Below are 12,924 nucleotides of genomic sequence, written 5' to 3' on the forward strand. Positions count from 1 at the left end.
TAAGTTGTTCATGCTCTTGATTATAGTGTGGAGCATTTGGAATGTCAAAAATAAAATGGCGGAATGAAAAGTTTTTCCTAGGGTCTTCTAATGAGTTTTTTTCCACAATGATGTTATTCCTAAAAAATAGGGTATTCTTTTGAAGGATGGACATGTCAAGTACATGGACGTCATTAATCAGACCATGAAGTACATAGGACCTAGAAGTTTTTTTCTCGATCGGATGGTTAACCGTATTTCATTAAAAGAAGCGTAACAATGTATTATAGAGTTTTTATGATAATGACGAGTAGCCAATAGACCAGAGCAACCTAGCTACTTGCAAGGAAAAATTAGTGAACTGATTATATTGAAATACCGATACGCGATCAAGCCTGTGAGACCGCGGCAAGTGAAGAGTGCCCAGCCTGCGCCCACTAGTCTGAGTGTTTCCTCTAGCTTTTATTTCTTTGGAGTGGTTCTTTTGCTGAGTTGCTTGAGACTAGCACAAGTTTTTGAACTGGACCTTGTAAGCTGGCAACCCAGCAAGTGTGTGTGGTCTGCGTTTAAACTCTATGTAATTACTGTTATATTTTCTATATATGAACACTAACTTCATAAAAAAAGAGTAAGAACACAACAGTCATTCATCAAATGTTTAGTTTCACTCGAATAAATGAAAGCTTTTGCTATTATTTCCTATCAAGTGAGATGAGAAAACATCAGAATCAGATACAAACTAAGTATTCAAACATAATTTTAGTAGCAGGTATTATTAGGTTGTTTGTAAAACTTCGCCACACAACTTTTGGCGAGTTTGACTCCTCACAAGGCCTGTTATTTTTCAAAAAAATCGATCTTTTATTTATGTCCAATAAATATTTCAAAAGACACAAGGGCTACTGCTAATCCTTGTCACATACTCCCGTAGCTTCATGTCCCAAGGAGCATTCCTGGAATCAACTCCGGCCCAGCCTGCTTGTTGTTCAGCTCCGGCCCACCCAATGAATGGATCGGGCCATTTAGCCCATTACCTTCTCCTCCTCGGCAGAGCAGTGCAGAAGCGGCCACCGAACCCTCGCTGGCCGTGCGGCCGTGCGCGTAATGGAGAGCCTTTTACTTTGTATGTCATTACAAAAGATCCACAAACTAGAAAGCCCACTAAAAAGTTGTTTCACACCGCTGTGTCTAACTTTATCTTCGGCTATACCTCTATGTCATTTCATCCCCATTCTGTTCGTTTTCTTCGTTTATGGGGTCTGACATGTGGGTCCCAAATAATACAATGTCCTTCTTGCCCTTCCCGTCGCTCTGCTTTCACATTTGACCGATCCCCTTCCGATTCGATTTCTCCAGACTCCAGAGCTCTCACTCTCCCCTCGTCTGCCGACCCTAGAGAGCATCGCATCAGCAGCAGCTACTGCATCCCCTGCCATGGCGCCGAGCACCCTGTCGCCCGTCGCGCCCACGCACGTCTCCGACCGGAAGCGCACCGCCAAGGCCAAGGAGATCCATTAGAGCTAGGAGGAGGTGAGTCCGTCGGAGTACCCGGACCCCAGCGGCCTCGCGTCCACCACGGTGGTTGGGGCCGTCGTGGAGGATCTGGAGCAGCTGGTCGGCCTTGGGTAGCTCGACGCCGTCCTTGAACAGCTTGTTGATGACGAAGAAGGACAGGAATCCGCGGTTGGGATCAGTGAGCGTGGACTGCATTCAGGAGCATTCAAGTCTATTGTCAGGCCACTTAACTGCCGTTAGGCTTTAAAATTGACGGAATGACACAGAGGTATAGCCGAAGATGAAGTTGGGCACAGCGGTACGAAACAACTTGGGAACGTATCATGTGCAACCCAGCTTCGTGTGCAACCTATACAACCACTAATTAAGGCCACAAGATCTAGATCTAATGTCTAAGATTTTTTTCACTTAAATCCTCTCATCTGGATACACAGGGTTAGATTTAAACCCACAGGTAGAGGGGTTTAAGTAAAAAAACCTCAGACGTTGGATCTAGATCCTGTAGTCTTAATTGGTGGTTGCATAGGTTGCACATGAAACTAGATTGCATATAATACGTTGCCAATAACCTTTTAGGGCACTCACAATGAAGACTCTATCATAGAGTCTAAAGTTATTTATTACCTCGAACAATGTGGACTTGGAGTCTAAATAAGGCTTGGAGTCTTATTTTTTTCTACCTCTTTCTTCAATAAATATGCTGCCACATCAGCAAAATACTATAAATAATATGTAGTTAATTGTCTTGGACTCTGTGATAGAGTCGGTTATTAATCATAGTTTCTATCTGTATTAAATAAGATGACACCTAAGCAAAATACTGACATGGTAGCTTGATTAATGAGGAGAGATGAGAAAAAAAAGAGAAAACTGTTTCTTAGGAGGGAAATGACGTCTACACTTGACCCGATGCGCATAGAAATCACGATCTCGGCGTTGGGGAGAAACTACCGGTTTCTACAGCATGCTAGCCGCGCTCGCTCGTGCGCCACCATGGGAGCTCGCCGGAGCTGCCGCGTTGACCCGCGCAGGCGCGTACCGCCGCTAGAAATCGTTGGAGTTGCCTCGTTCGCAGCTGCGCTGTCTGTCGAGGTCGCCTCGCTTGCGCACACCGCTGACCTGTCCAAGGAACTCGCCGGAGCCGCCTCGCTCACGTGCCCCACCGCGCGGGAACACGGGGAGTAGCCAGAGCCGCAGTGCGGAGCTCGCTCGCGCGCGCCGCTGTCCTCGCTTGCCGCCCGTGCTCGCTCGCGCGCCGGCCCGCAACGTCGCGCTCTCCCGCGCTAGCGATGCTCGCTTGCATCCCGCGAGTGCTTGCTCGCACTGCCACGTTCGCCGGCCGCTACGTGCACTCGACCGTGCTGCTGTGAGTGCTCGCCGGGCGCCGCGAGCTCTCTTATGCGGGCAGGCAGGATCTTTGTGTGTGGCCTTGCTGTAGCTCGCGTGTTGGCACACAATATCGGGAGAAGAGTCGCATGCGGGCGGCCGAGAGGCCAGGCTGCTGGTGATGTAGTACACAGCTAGGCTTTCTGCTCGCTGCTCTGCTTCTCATGTTGCCTTCGCTCCTCTTCAGATTGATGTTGAAAGAGATGCGAGAGGAGAGAGACTATCAAGGCCTTGTTTAGTTCTGAAAAGTGAAAACTTTTCGAAACTGTAGCACTTTCGTTTGTTTGTGACAAATATTATCTAATCATGGACTAACTAGGATCAAAAGATTCGTCTTGTGATTTACAGCTAAACTGTGTAATTAGTTTTTGTTTTCGTCTATATTTAATGTTCCATGCATGTGCCACAAGATTCGATGTGACGGGAAATCTTGAAAACTTTTTGGTTTTCAGGGTGAACTAAACAAGGCCCAAATGAAGAAAGAGACAGAAGCACAATATTTATTACATAAAGACACTCCATTGTACGGTGTAGTTTCTATTGATTAAATTTTAATAACGTAGTACTCTTGGACATTGTGTATGGTTTGCACCGTTGGGACTGCCCTTATTGACTTTCTGATTTGGTGAATCTTTTGTAATGGTAATACATGTAAAAGCTCCCTAATCTAAGTGCGGCGGCGCCGGCATGGCGATTCGCATCCCCGCCCACTGTTGCTGGCCGCCGCCGAGCAGCGATCTCCGCACGGACGGCACAACGCCGGCGGCTATGCGACACGGGCTGGATCCGAGCACGCTGTCCCTCTACCAGAACGCCGTGCTCGGGTTCATCTACGCCTACCTCCCTAAACCGCCGGTCTCCGCGGCCCCCATTCTATCCTGCGCTGCCGCCGCCGCCGCCGAGGAAGACGGAGGAATCGATCGCATCAGCGGCCTCCCCGACGACCTCCTCAGCCGCATCCTCGTCCGCCTCCCCGCCAAGGACGGGGCCCGCACAGCCGTGCTCTCCACGCGCTGGCGCGGACTCTGGCTCTCGTCGCCGCTCTGCCTCGTCGACACCCACTTCCTCCCCCGCGGGGGCGCCGAGGGCCGGCCCCCGCGACCCGGCGCCGTCACGCGCGCCGTGCGCCGCGCCGTCTCCGCCGCTCTCCGCTCGCACACCGGGCCGTTCCCCTTCGTCAGCCTATCCTGCCAGTTCATCGAAGCCGTCGATGCGGACCGCGCCGTGCTCGCTCGCTGGTTCCGGTTCCTCGCTACCAAGGGCGTAGATGAGCTCGCCTTCGTTAACCGCCCCTCGCCCTATGAGGGTCTGCGCCTCCCCGCCGCGCTCTTTAGCTGCGCCTCTCTCCGCCGCCTGTACCTCGGCGCTTGGAGGTTCGTCGACACCGCCACCCTCCCGCGCGGTGCCTCCTTCCCCAGGCTTCAGGAGCTAGTCCTTGGTGCCATCGCGCTGGAGGACCGCGACCTCGACTTCCTGCTCGCCGCTAGCCCCGTGCTCGAGGTCCTCACCATTGTTGGAAGCGTGAAAAAGTTGCGTGCCCGTCTTACCAGCCATAGCCTACGCTGCGCAGTGCGCACAGTTCTGCTTAGCCCTTGTCGAAGAAGTGGCGTTAGTTGATTGCCAATCCCTTGAGCGCTGCTTCATCTGGAGGTGCCCTAGCCAGCGTTACAGAGTTAAGATTGGCCACGCGCCGCAGTTGAGCACATTGGGTTATTTGGAGCCTGGTGTACAAGTACTGGAGATTGGCAACACTGTCATCGAGGTCCTAATTTCCCTTCTTTCTTTCTGTCAATAGTTGACATACAATATCTACTGATCGGTGCCTAACATGACGGTGTTTGAATCTGTTGTTTGTTCACTGCAGCCGGGAACAAAGCCGAGTCCCAAAACTACAGTTCCAAGCGTGCAGATGTTGGCGCTCAATCTGCATTTCGGAGTTCATGATGAAGTGAAGATGCTGCCAAGCTTCCTCAAATGCTTTCCTAACGTCGAGACGCTCTGTATCCAGGTAAACTTGACCTCTTTTTCATTTGGCATTTTCATCGTTATCACTTATTCATTCTCCACTTTGTAGCACTATGTTATTGTTGCATATATATTTTTTTTCTTTTTTCCAACACGGACGAACCGCTTCATTTTGGATAGTAATGAAATTACAGAGTTTCATGCCATCTGACATGTTTAAGACCCAAAAACCTCACATTACCCTCGAGACCAAGCACAAAGGGCTCAGCCAGTGGACCAATCAAAACCGCTGGCGTCTACGCCACCCTATAAAGAAAACCAAGGTCCAGACACACACAACAGAAGCTACCAGTAAACCAGTTCGACTTATTACAAGCCTGAGAGGGATGCTATGGAACGCAGGCCAGCGGCGTCTTCCATTCCAGCAAACTACTAAATCATTCCAATCTTGATGATCGCCTGTGATTCATCTTCCTCCTGCTGGACTTGTTGGTGAAAGTGTAAAGCCACTGACTTCAGAGCTGCCGCCTCATGTTTCATCCGAGTCACAATCTCTTGCTTTTGAAGCCCTGCCCAATATATCAGCATAGAACAAATCAAATAGATAATCTCAGTAGGCACTTTGACCCTTTTCCTCTCCAAGCAAATAGAGTTTCTTGTTCTCCAAATGACCTAGCAATCTGCAGCCAAACCAACCATGTGAACCTGTTTTCATTGTGGGAGGACCCATTTCACCCACCTCCAATATTGGTATTCCACACATATTTGCTAACAAGACACTCAAGGAAAAGATGCACAACACACAACTGATTCTTTCTCAGTGCAAAAGGAACCAGAACCATCACCTTTCCATTTTCTTTTTATGAGGCTATCCTTTGTCAGAATTGTGTTTTGTAAAGTCAGCTGTATGAATATTTTTTATTTTTAGAGGTAACTTGGCCTTCCAGATCTGTTTATTGTTTGGACCATAACTATTGTGACATAAGTGCTTGGACATAGATTTGACACTAAAATTCCCAGTTTTCTCCCAGTCCCAACTTGCTACATCTTTTGCTTCACTCACTTTGTATCTGAAGATAATATCACGTAGGCGCCTAAGCTGGTCCTGCAGGCCTTCACCTAACCACCTTCGAGAATCCAACATCCAGTTTTTACAGCAAAGTTCATTGTTCACTGGGCAATTTTGTGTAGTACAGATGTCATATAGACCAGGAAACTTGTCTTTCAGTGAGACATTTGCACCCAAAATATCTCGCCAGATATCAATCATATGATCATTTCCAACCTTCATAGACCTTCCCAACAAGTAAATATGTCTGACTTTGATCATATCATTCCACACAGGGGAATTATTAGCCTTGTAAGCAACTTGTTGTAAACATTTATGTTTCAAGTTTTTTCTTGCAATCTCCTGCCATAAACCATCTTCATTTTCAAGTTTCCACCACCATATGCAAAGAAGACTAATGTTCATTTTCCGTAAGTCTTTTATCCCTAAACTCCCTTTATCTTTGGGCTTAGTTATCATCTCCTACTTTACTAAGTGGTATTTCTTTCTCATCCCATCACCTTGCCAAAAGAACCTTTTCCTGGTTTTGTCCAACTTGTCAATAGTAGTTAGAGCAAGTATTATAGTGGGCTGTAAGGTGGCTAAATGCTGAGGTGGAGAGAGAGGAGAAGCGGGCTGTAAGCTTACAGCCAGCTTAGGCACAGGAACCAAGAAACTTTGTGAGAGAGATAAGGCCAGTCTCAATGCATGTTTCATGGGAGTGTCATGCACATTAAATAGGGTGCCACATAAGCAAAATTGCTGACTTGGCAGGGTCATTAAATGAAGGAGTTTCATCAGATGAGAGAGGAGTTTCATCCCCATGAAACTCATGTGGCTCGGTTACCTAGTTTATAGTTTTGGTAACTGTGCCATGAAACTATGCATTGAGACTGGCTTAAGTGGGCCATGTATTAATAGTGAATAGCTAACTATTGTATGGGTGGGCTGGGAGAAGACTGCAAAGAACCTTACAGGCAGCAAGTGGGCTGTATTATTAAACTTGCTCTTAGGGGGTGGAGGTACATAGACATAGCATAAGGTGAGCATGTTACTTAAATTTATTAATTAGAATCCAAAAGAGATGTTCTCCCACCAATGGACAGTGAACTACCTTGGCACCCGTCCAGTCTTTTTAACATTTTCTCATCAAGAGGGAGCCAATCAGCTATGTGAAGCCTAGATCCAGACACAGGGACCCCAAGGTATCTTATAGACCATTTTCCTATTGTGCAGCTAAAAGTGTCTATGTATTCCATAGATTTATTAGCATCTTGGCTAATCATTATTGCTTCACTTTTAGAGAAAAATAATTTTAAGACCAGAAATGGATTCATACAGATGCAACAGGAACTTGAGATTAGTTCTTGCATGCACAAAATTGTGTCGTCTGTGTATTGCAGAATTACAGCGCCATTATCCACATATCCTGGTACTAGGCCTGTCAAAAGCTTGTTTTTCCTGTGCATGATCATTTTTGCAAGGGTATCCACTGCTGTATTGAACAAAAAGGGTGAAGATGGTCTCCTTGTCTCACCCCTTTCCCAGTAGTAAAGTATTAGCCATAAGTATACTCCCTCCTTTCCAAATTATAAGTTGTTTTTGGCTTTTCTAGGTGCATAACTTGTGCCATGTATCTAGACATAGCATAGTATCTAGGTGCATAGCAAAAGTTATGTATCTAGAGAGGCCTAAACGACTTATAATTTGGTCATCTAGGTCATGACCGTTGCAATCCAGTCACACCAATGATTGTGAAAACCCCTTTGCCTCAGACAAGAAAGAAGGAAGTCCCAGTTAATTTTATCATACGCTTTTTCAAAATTCAATCTAAGCACAGGACCCTCTCTTTTTCAGTTTTTTGTATCATGGAGGACCATCACTCCATCCATAATGTTTCTTTCTTCGTTAAACCCCATTTTTCATTTGTGATAAGTTTGTTCATGACTTTCTCCAACCTAAGCATAAGGGTTTTGGTGAAGATTTTATAAATGACATTGAGCAGACATATAGGTCTGTATTGTTGGATTTTGTTTGCATTCTTGATTTCGGGAAGTAGGGTAGTTACCCTGTAGTTTATTCTCCCAATGTCCAATTTAATTTATTTTCATGAAACTCCATTTACATTGAATGTATTATGTCTAATGAAATCCCAACAATGTTGATAAAATTCAATAGGCATATGATCAGGGCCATGGAGGGCGTGCTTTTCTCCATAGATAAGATCGCTTCTTTAATTCCTCCATAGTGACTCATTTTCAGTTTAAGTGATCTTCTCAGTAGGTGCCCAACAATTAGAGTCCATGAGGACCTTGGGTTTGCTGGTAGATCCAAACAGGTTTTATAATATTGTGTCGCATGCTCAGTTATTTATCATCCGCCAGATATCACCATTATTATTGTGGCTAAACTGTGTATCTAAATTGCAGTCGGAACGAACAAAAGAGGCCACCAGCAACCTAAATCTCAAGTTCTGGCAAGAGGCTGGACCCATCAAGTGTGTCCAGTCACGTCTCAAGACGCTGGCGTTTCGTGATTTCCATGGGGATGAAAGTGAATTTGCTTTCCTTATGTTTATTGCCGAAAATGCTGAGGCATTGGAGAAGATGAATATCGTGATAGAACTTCCAAAGCTCTCTAAACCAGAAGAACTGGCCTCGAAAATGATGGCATTGGACAGTGCCAGATGGGCAAGCGGAAGCAACAAGGCGGGGTACAAATTTGCCCGGCTTGGTGAGGGAGGAGGCAGCATTTGGAATCTCAAATTAGCGTTTGATTTTAATTGCAGCGATCCTTTTCTGTGCCTTTGAGAGTTTAGAACTCAGACACAGTAAATAAACAATTAAATTAGACACTACATGCTAATGCCTCACTGCTCTGCAGTTTTTTTTTTTTTACCAACGTATGTCTAAATTAGAGATATCGCAACTTGTATTGTAGTGACTTAGTTACCACTGCTATATGGATGCTAGGTGAATGTGCTAATTTATGCTGTTTTTTTTTTACTTCATTCGAACTGTTTCTTTGCCATGTTGCTGTTTTCTCATACTGAATTTGACTGGCATTTTAGTTGTATTAGCATAGTAACTACCGGAAGTGCACCTTCTACTTCTGCGTCACACCATTTCCGCTAAAAATTATTTCAGGTCTGTGGTGGACCACATCAACCTGTATGCAGATATGTCAGGTGTGGCCCAGCCGGTCTTGTTAGCTGCTGCTTTCTTCCAGCTTCTGATCCTTTCCTGGGAAAGGGAAAGGTGGGTCATTTCAGCATGATTGACGAGTGGTCATTTCAGCAGGAGCCGGCTAATATCCCTGAGGACTGTTTTGTTTCCATACTTCTTCATTGCAGTGCTCGTGCCTGAAGAAATCAATCTTGCATTTTTTGTGACAGCAATTTGCGATAGAAGCGCTTAACAATAAAAATTCGTACGAAAGTAGTGATAATTATACATGATGAAGACCCAAAAAAATAACATTATGGGACTTGCACACAAATCATTGATGGATTTAAGTAGCTAAACGCTAACAGCAGTGCTACAGATGGAATCAGGCCCAGATTTACAGAATTTTACAAGCTAATAGTACCATGCCAACACGAAGAGATGACAGCACATAGGAGAACTGGGCAAGGAAGCTCCCAAATTAAGCACACTGATAAACACATTTCTCCCAGGCAAGGAGCTCAGGGCACCTACAGACAACACCACTATGCATCACGCTACCTTGCTGAGGGAACTGTCTCACTTGAATCAACTGCCTCCTCTATCGCATCAGCTTTGGGACTCCTCTCCTCGGTGACGCAGTCTGAGCTATCAGGTCCGGATGAGCTCTGGAATGAGCTATCAGGCTTGAACAGATCATCGTTCTCCAGGTTGGAAAGCTTCTCAGTAGATTCTCCTTTGAGCAGCTCAACGACTTCAGACATTATGGGTCTCTGTTCAGGCTTGTCTTGAGAACAGGCGATCCCAACAAGCACCATTCGCTTCAGCTCATCCTCGACGAAGCTATCCTTGAGCTTTGGATCAGCAATTTCCTTGAACTTTTTGTCACGGACTAGAGGAAGAGCCCACTCAGTTATGGTTTTCTTCGTGGTGGGGTTAAGCTTCTCAACTGGCTTCTTCCCGCTGGCAAGCTCTAGGAGCATAATTCCAAAACTGAAGACATCGCAACTTTCAGAGGCCTTCCCAAGCATTGCATACTCTGGTGCGAGATAACCAAGTGTGCCTTTCACCTTTGTGGTGACATGCGTTGCACCATCTGGAATTAGCTTGGCAAACCCAAAGTCGGCAACCCGAGCTTGGAAATTTGAATCCAGGAGAACATTGCTCGCCTTGACGTCTCTATGAATGATATGCGGTGTCGCATAGTGATGCAGATAACTACAAGATGAAAAAATTTTAAATAATAAGATTGCTGAAGTTTGGTTGATGCTGTGAGGATAAACATGAACAATGATGTTATGTGGCTTACGCGATCCCTTCTGCAGAATCAACAGCAATCTTCATTCTTCTTTCCCAACTGAGATTGCACTCTGCTGCGTGCTGTCCATGAAGTTGAGAGTGTATGCTCAGGTTTGGCATATAATCATAGACTATCAAGCGTTCCTGGCCTTCAGCACAATATCCGCGCAAGCTTAAAAGGCTCTTGTGCCTCACTCGTGCCAAAATCTCCACTTCGACAGCAAATTCTCTTTCAGCTTTGTTGCTCCAACTCTTGAGCCTCTTCACGGCAATCTGTTTGTATCATTAAAGAGTGAAGCGGTAAGTTCCAGAGGATATGAAATCCCATTCATGGAGTAAAGAATATATGAAACATACGGGATCCCTTAAGAAACTGGTATTGGAACACTCAAAGTGTGCAGCAAAAGCATATCAATGAGCCCGCGAGGAGCACTTAGCTCAAAATCCCACAGAAAAGAAAAATATTTACCTTATGATACACCCATTTAGGCAGATTGTTGCTTATAAAAAAAGGCAGATTGTTGCAACATAGCATGCCCATGTGTCAAGAACCCTACTTTTTATCTGGCCACAATATATATAGGTATAGCATGAACAATGCAAACTTATACGAGCATAGGTTTACCATAGAGTAAAACACAAATAGCTGAAGTGGTTCAATTTGCCAGGACTCTGTGATTGGCTGATCCTTAACTTGCCTTTCCCCCTATCAAGTGTGTTCACACCTAAAAATTTGGCTCTCTAGTTATATGATCATGTCATCGTAGTAGTAAAAGATTAACAATGCTCTAATGTGACCCACAAGTTTGTGGTTGACATGGCCTCAAGCTAAGGTATAATCTGGATGTCCATCACATCATCTTCAAAAGAATATTCAAAGGACAGCTCTGAAAACTACCATTTTAGATTTCATAAACTGCTAGAACTAGAAATAGTACTCCAAGATGAGATTGAATCAGTTAAGATACAATCATCAACATCAAGAGGTTCTTACCAAAAGTACAAAAATAATGCCAGTTGCTTTAGTTAAAAAAAAAAGTCACCAGAAGCTAACACTACAGCAAAAAAAAAGTGGTGCACACAGCGGCACAGTAGAACACAAAGATTATTTCAGTTGTTCAAGAGAAAGACTGCACCTGTGACCCATCCCAGAGCTGGCCCCAATAGACACTGCCAAAACCACCCTCGCCGAGCTTGTTATCATAATTGAAATTGTTTGTTGCTGACTGAAGCTCCTTCAGCGAGAAGATCCGCCACGTCGTGTCCTTCTTCTTCTTCCTCCTACCAGGCTCAGCCCTAAGAACACAACAAACCAACAGCTTTTCAGTGAAGTGACGGCAGCAGTTTACTAGCAGAATGTTACAAAAAAGAAAGGTACTAATGGAGCCCCCAAAGGTGAACTCATCACTTCACCCAACTCCTCCCCAAATTGCAGCGCATTCTGAACAAACAACTTAAAGTTAACTTTATGGCCTCTTCAGCCTTGATCTGCCCGCAATTCAAGACTACTATTTGCAGTGAAAACAGATAAACAGCGAAATTTGGAACGACGCAGAAGTTCAGATATTCAATCTTTGTCCTTCCATCCGGTCCAAACAAGATGTGATTACTCCTTATATTTATCATTCACCGAAGTACAGTACGTACTAACGAACCCACAGAAATATACATCAAGCTCAGACGGTTTGGGGTTATCAATTGCCACTGAAGACATCACCCACCCAAACAGACCAATTTTTCTGTGCAGTGAACACAGGTGAAGTGAAGCACACAATCATCTCCCCCAAAATCCCAGCCTACAACAGTGACACACATGACACAAACCAAATAAGAAGGAGGGGAAAAAAAAGTTGCTACCATTTGACCATACCCCTTCTGGCCTTCTCCGATTCTCCCCCCAAACCGAGCGAGCACAACCCAAACTCATAACCCCAAACCCGCACCAGACCTCAATTGCAAGACAAAAAAACAAATCGCCGGGCACAGGTAGCCGGCAACCACTCACCCGTCCGACCGCTTGCAGCAGGAAGACCACCCCCACCCCATCGCCCGCCTGCCAGGCCGCTTTCAGCGCCTCCAGAGCTTCCAGGTCACAGCACGAGCCGGCGCGTCCCCCAGCTATCTCACCGGACGGACACACCCCACAGCCACGCGCTCACCCGCCGCCGCCGCCTTCTCTCGAGCCTCGACGCCGGCGTGACAGCAACGCGGAGGACCGGAGGAGAGGGCGGATCTTCTCGTGGGGGGGCTTTGCGCTGTGTGTCTGTCGGCTGACTGGCTGAGCGCACCACCACTTCCCCACTAGCATACGCAAAGCCAGGCCAGGTATACAGGTAGCCAGCCGGGGCGCGCGGTCCGCTCACCCGCGGGCTCCCGAGCCGCCGTCCACGTGGCGTTGCGCGATTGGCTGGTTTTGAACCGACCGCGGTAACGGTCGGTTCTGAACCGGCGGGGTAACGTCACGCGGCGGGTGACGGGGTTCGCGGCCGGGACGGCCACTGACGTGCGGGCCACGCTGGGTGAACTGGCACTGGCCTCTGGCTGGCGTGTGGGTCCCGCGAAGAGAGG

General features: G+C 46.3%; 2 protein-coding genes across 2 annotated transcripts; one reads left to right on the top strand and one right to left on the bottom strand.

Moving 5' to 3' along the window:
* LOC8079421 (putative F-box/FBD/LRR-repeat protein At4g00315) lies at positions 3,495–8,946 on the top strand. The gene is made up of 3 exons (XM_021459993.1): positions 3,495–4,642; positions 4,745–4,888; positions 8,323–8,946. Exon 1 carries the CDS (start codon positions 3,568–3,570, stop codon positions 4,495–4,497), a length of 930 nt encoding a protein of 309 aa, XP_021315668.1. The 5' UTR covers positions 3,495–3,567; the 3' UTR covers positions 4,498–4,642; positions 4,745–4,888; positions 8,323–8,946.
* LOC8077644 (PTI1-like tyrosine-protein kinase At3g15890) lies at positions 9,354–12,656 on the bottom strand. The gene is made up of 4 exons (XM_002453379.2): positions 12,362–12,656; positions 11,493–11,652; positions 10,367–10,629; positions 9,354–10,275 (listed from the first exon to the last, which is right to left on the bottom strand). Exons 1-4 carry the CDS (start codon positions 12,400–12,402, stop codon positions 9,615–9,617), a joined length of 1,125 nt encoding a protein of 374 aa, XP_002453424.1. The 5' UTR covers positions 12,403–12,656; the 3' UTR covers positions 9,354–9,614.

This window comes from Sorghum bicolor, chromosome 4, assembly GCF_000003195.3.
Source record: "Sorghum bicolor cultivar BTx623 chromosome 4, Sorghum_bicolor_NCBIv3, whole genome shotgun sequence".
Lineage (NCBI taxonomy): Eukaryota > Viridiplantae > Streptophyta > Magnoliopsida > Poales > Poaceae > Sorghum > Sorghum bicolor.

Excerpts from the sequence above, each read along its gene's own strand:
- LOC8079421 (XM_021459993.1), top strand. The coding sequence starts at position 3,568 with ATGGCGATTCGCATCCCCGCCCACTGTTGCTGGCCGCCGCCGAGCAGC.
- LOC8077644 (XM_002453379.2), bottom strand. The coding sequence starts at position 12,402 with ATGGGGTGGGGGTGGTCTTCCTGCTGCAAGCGGTCGGACGG. Across the intron at positions 10,630-11,492 it reads AGCTCTGGGATGGGTCACAG|ATTGCCGTGAAGAGGCTCAA; the intron begins GTGCAGTCTTTC and ends TGATACAAACAG. Across the intron at positions 10,276-10,366 it reads GATTCTGCAGAAGGGATCGC|TTATCTGCATCACTATGCGA; the intron begins GTAAGCCACATA and ends TTCATCTTGTAG.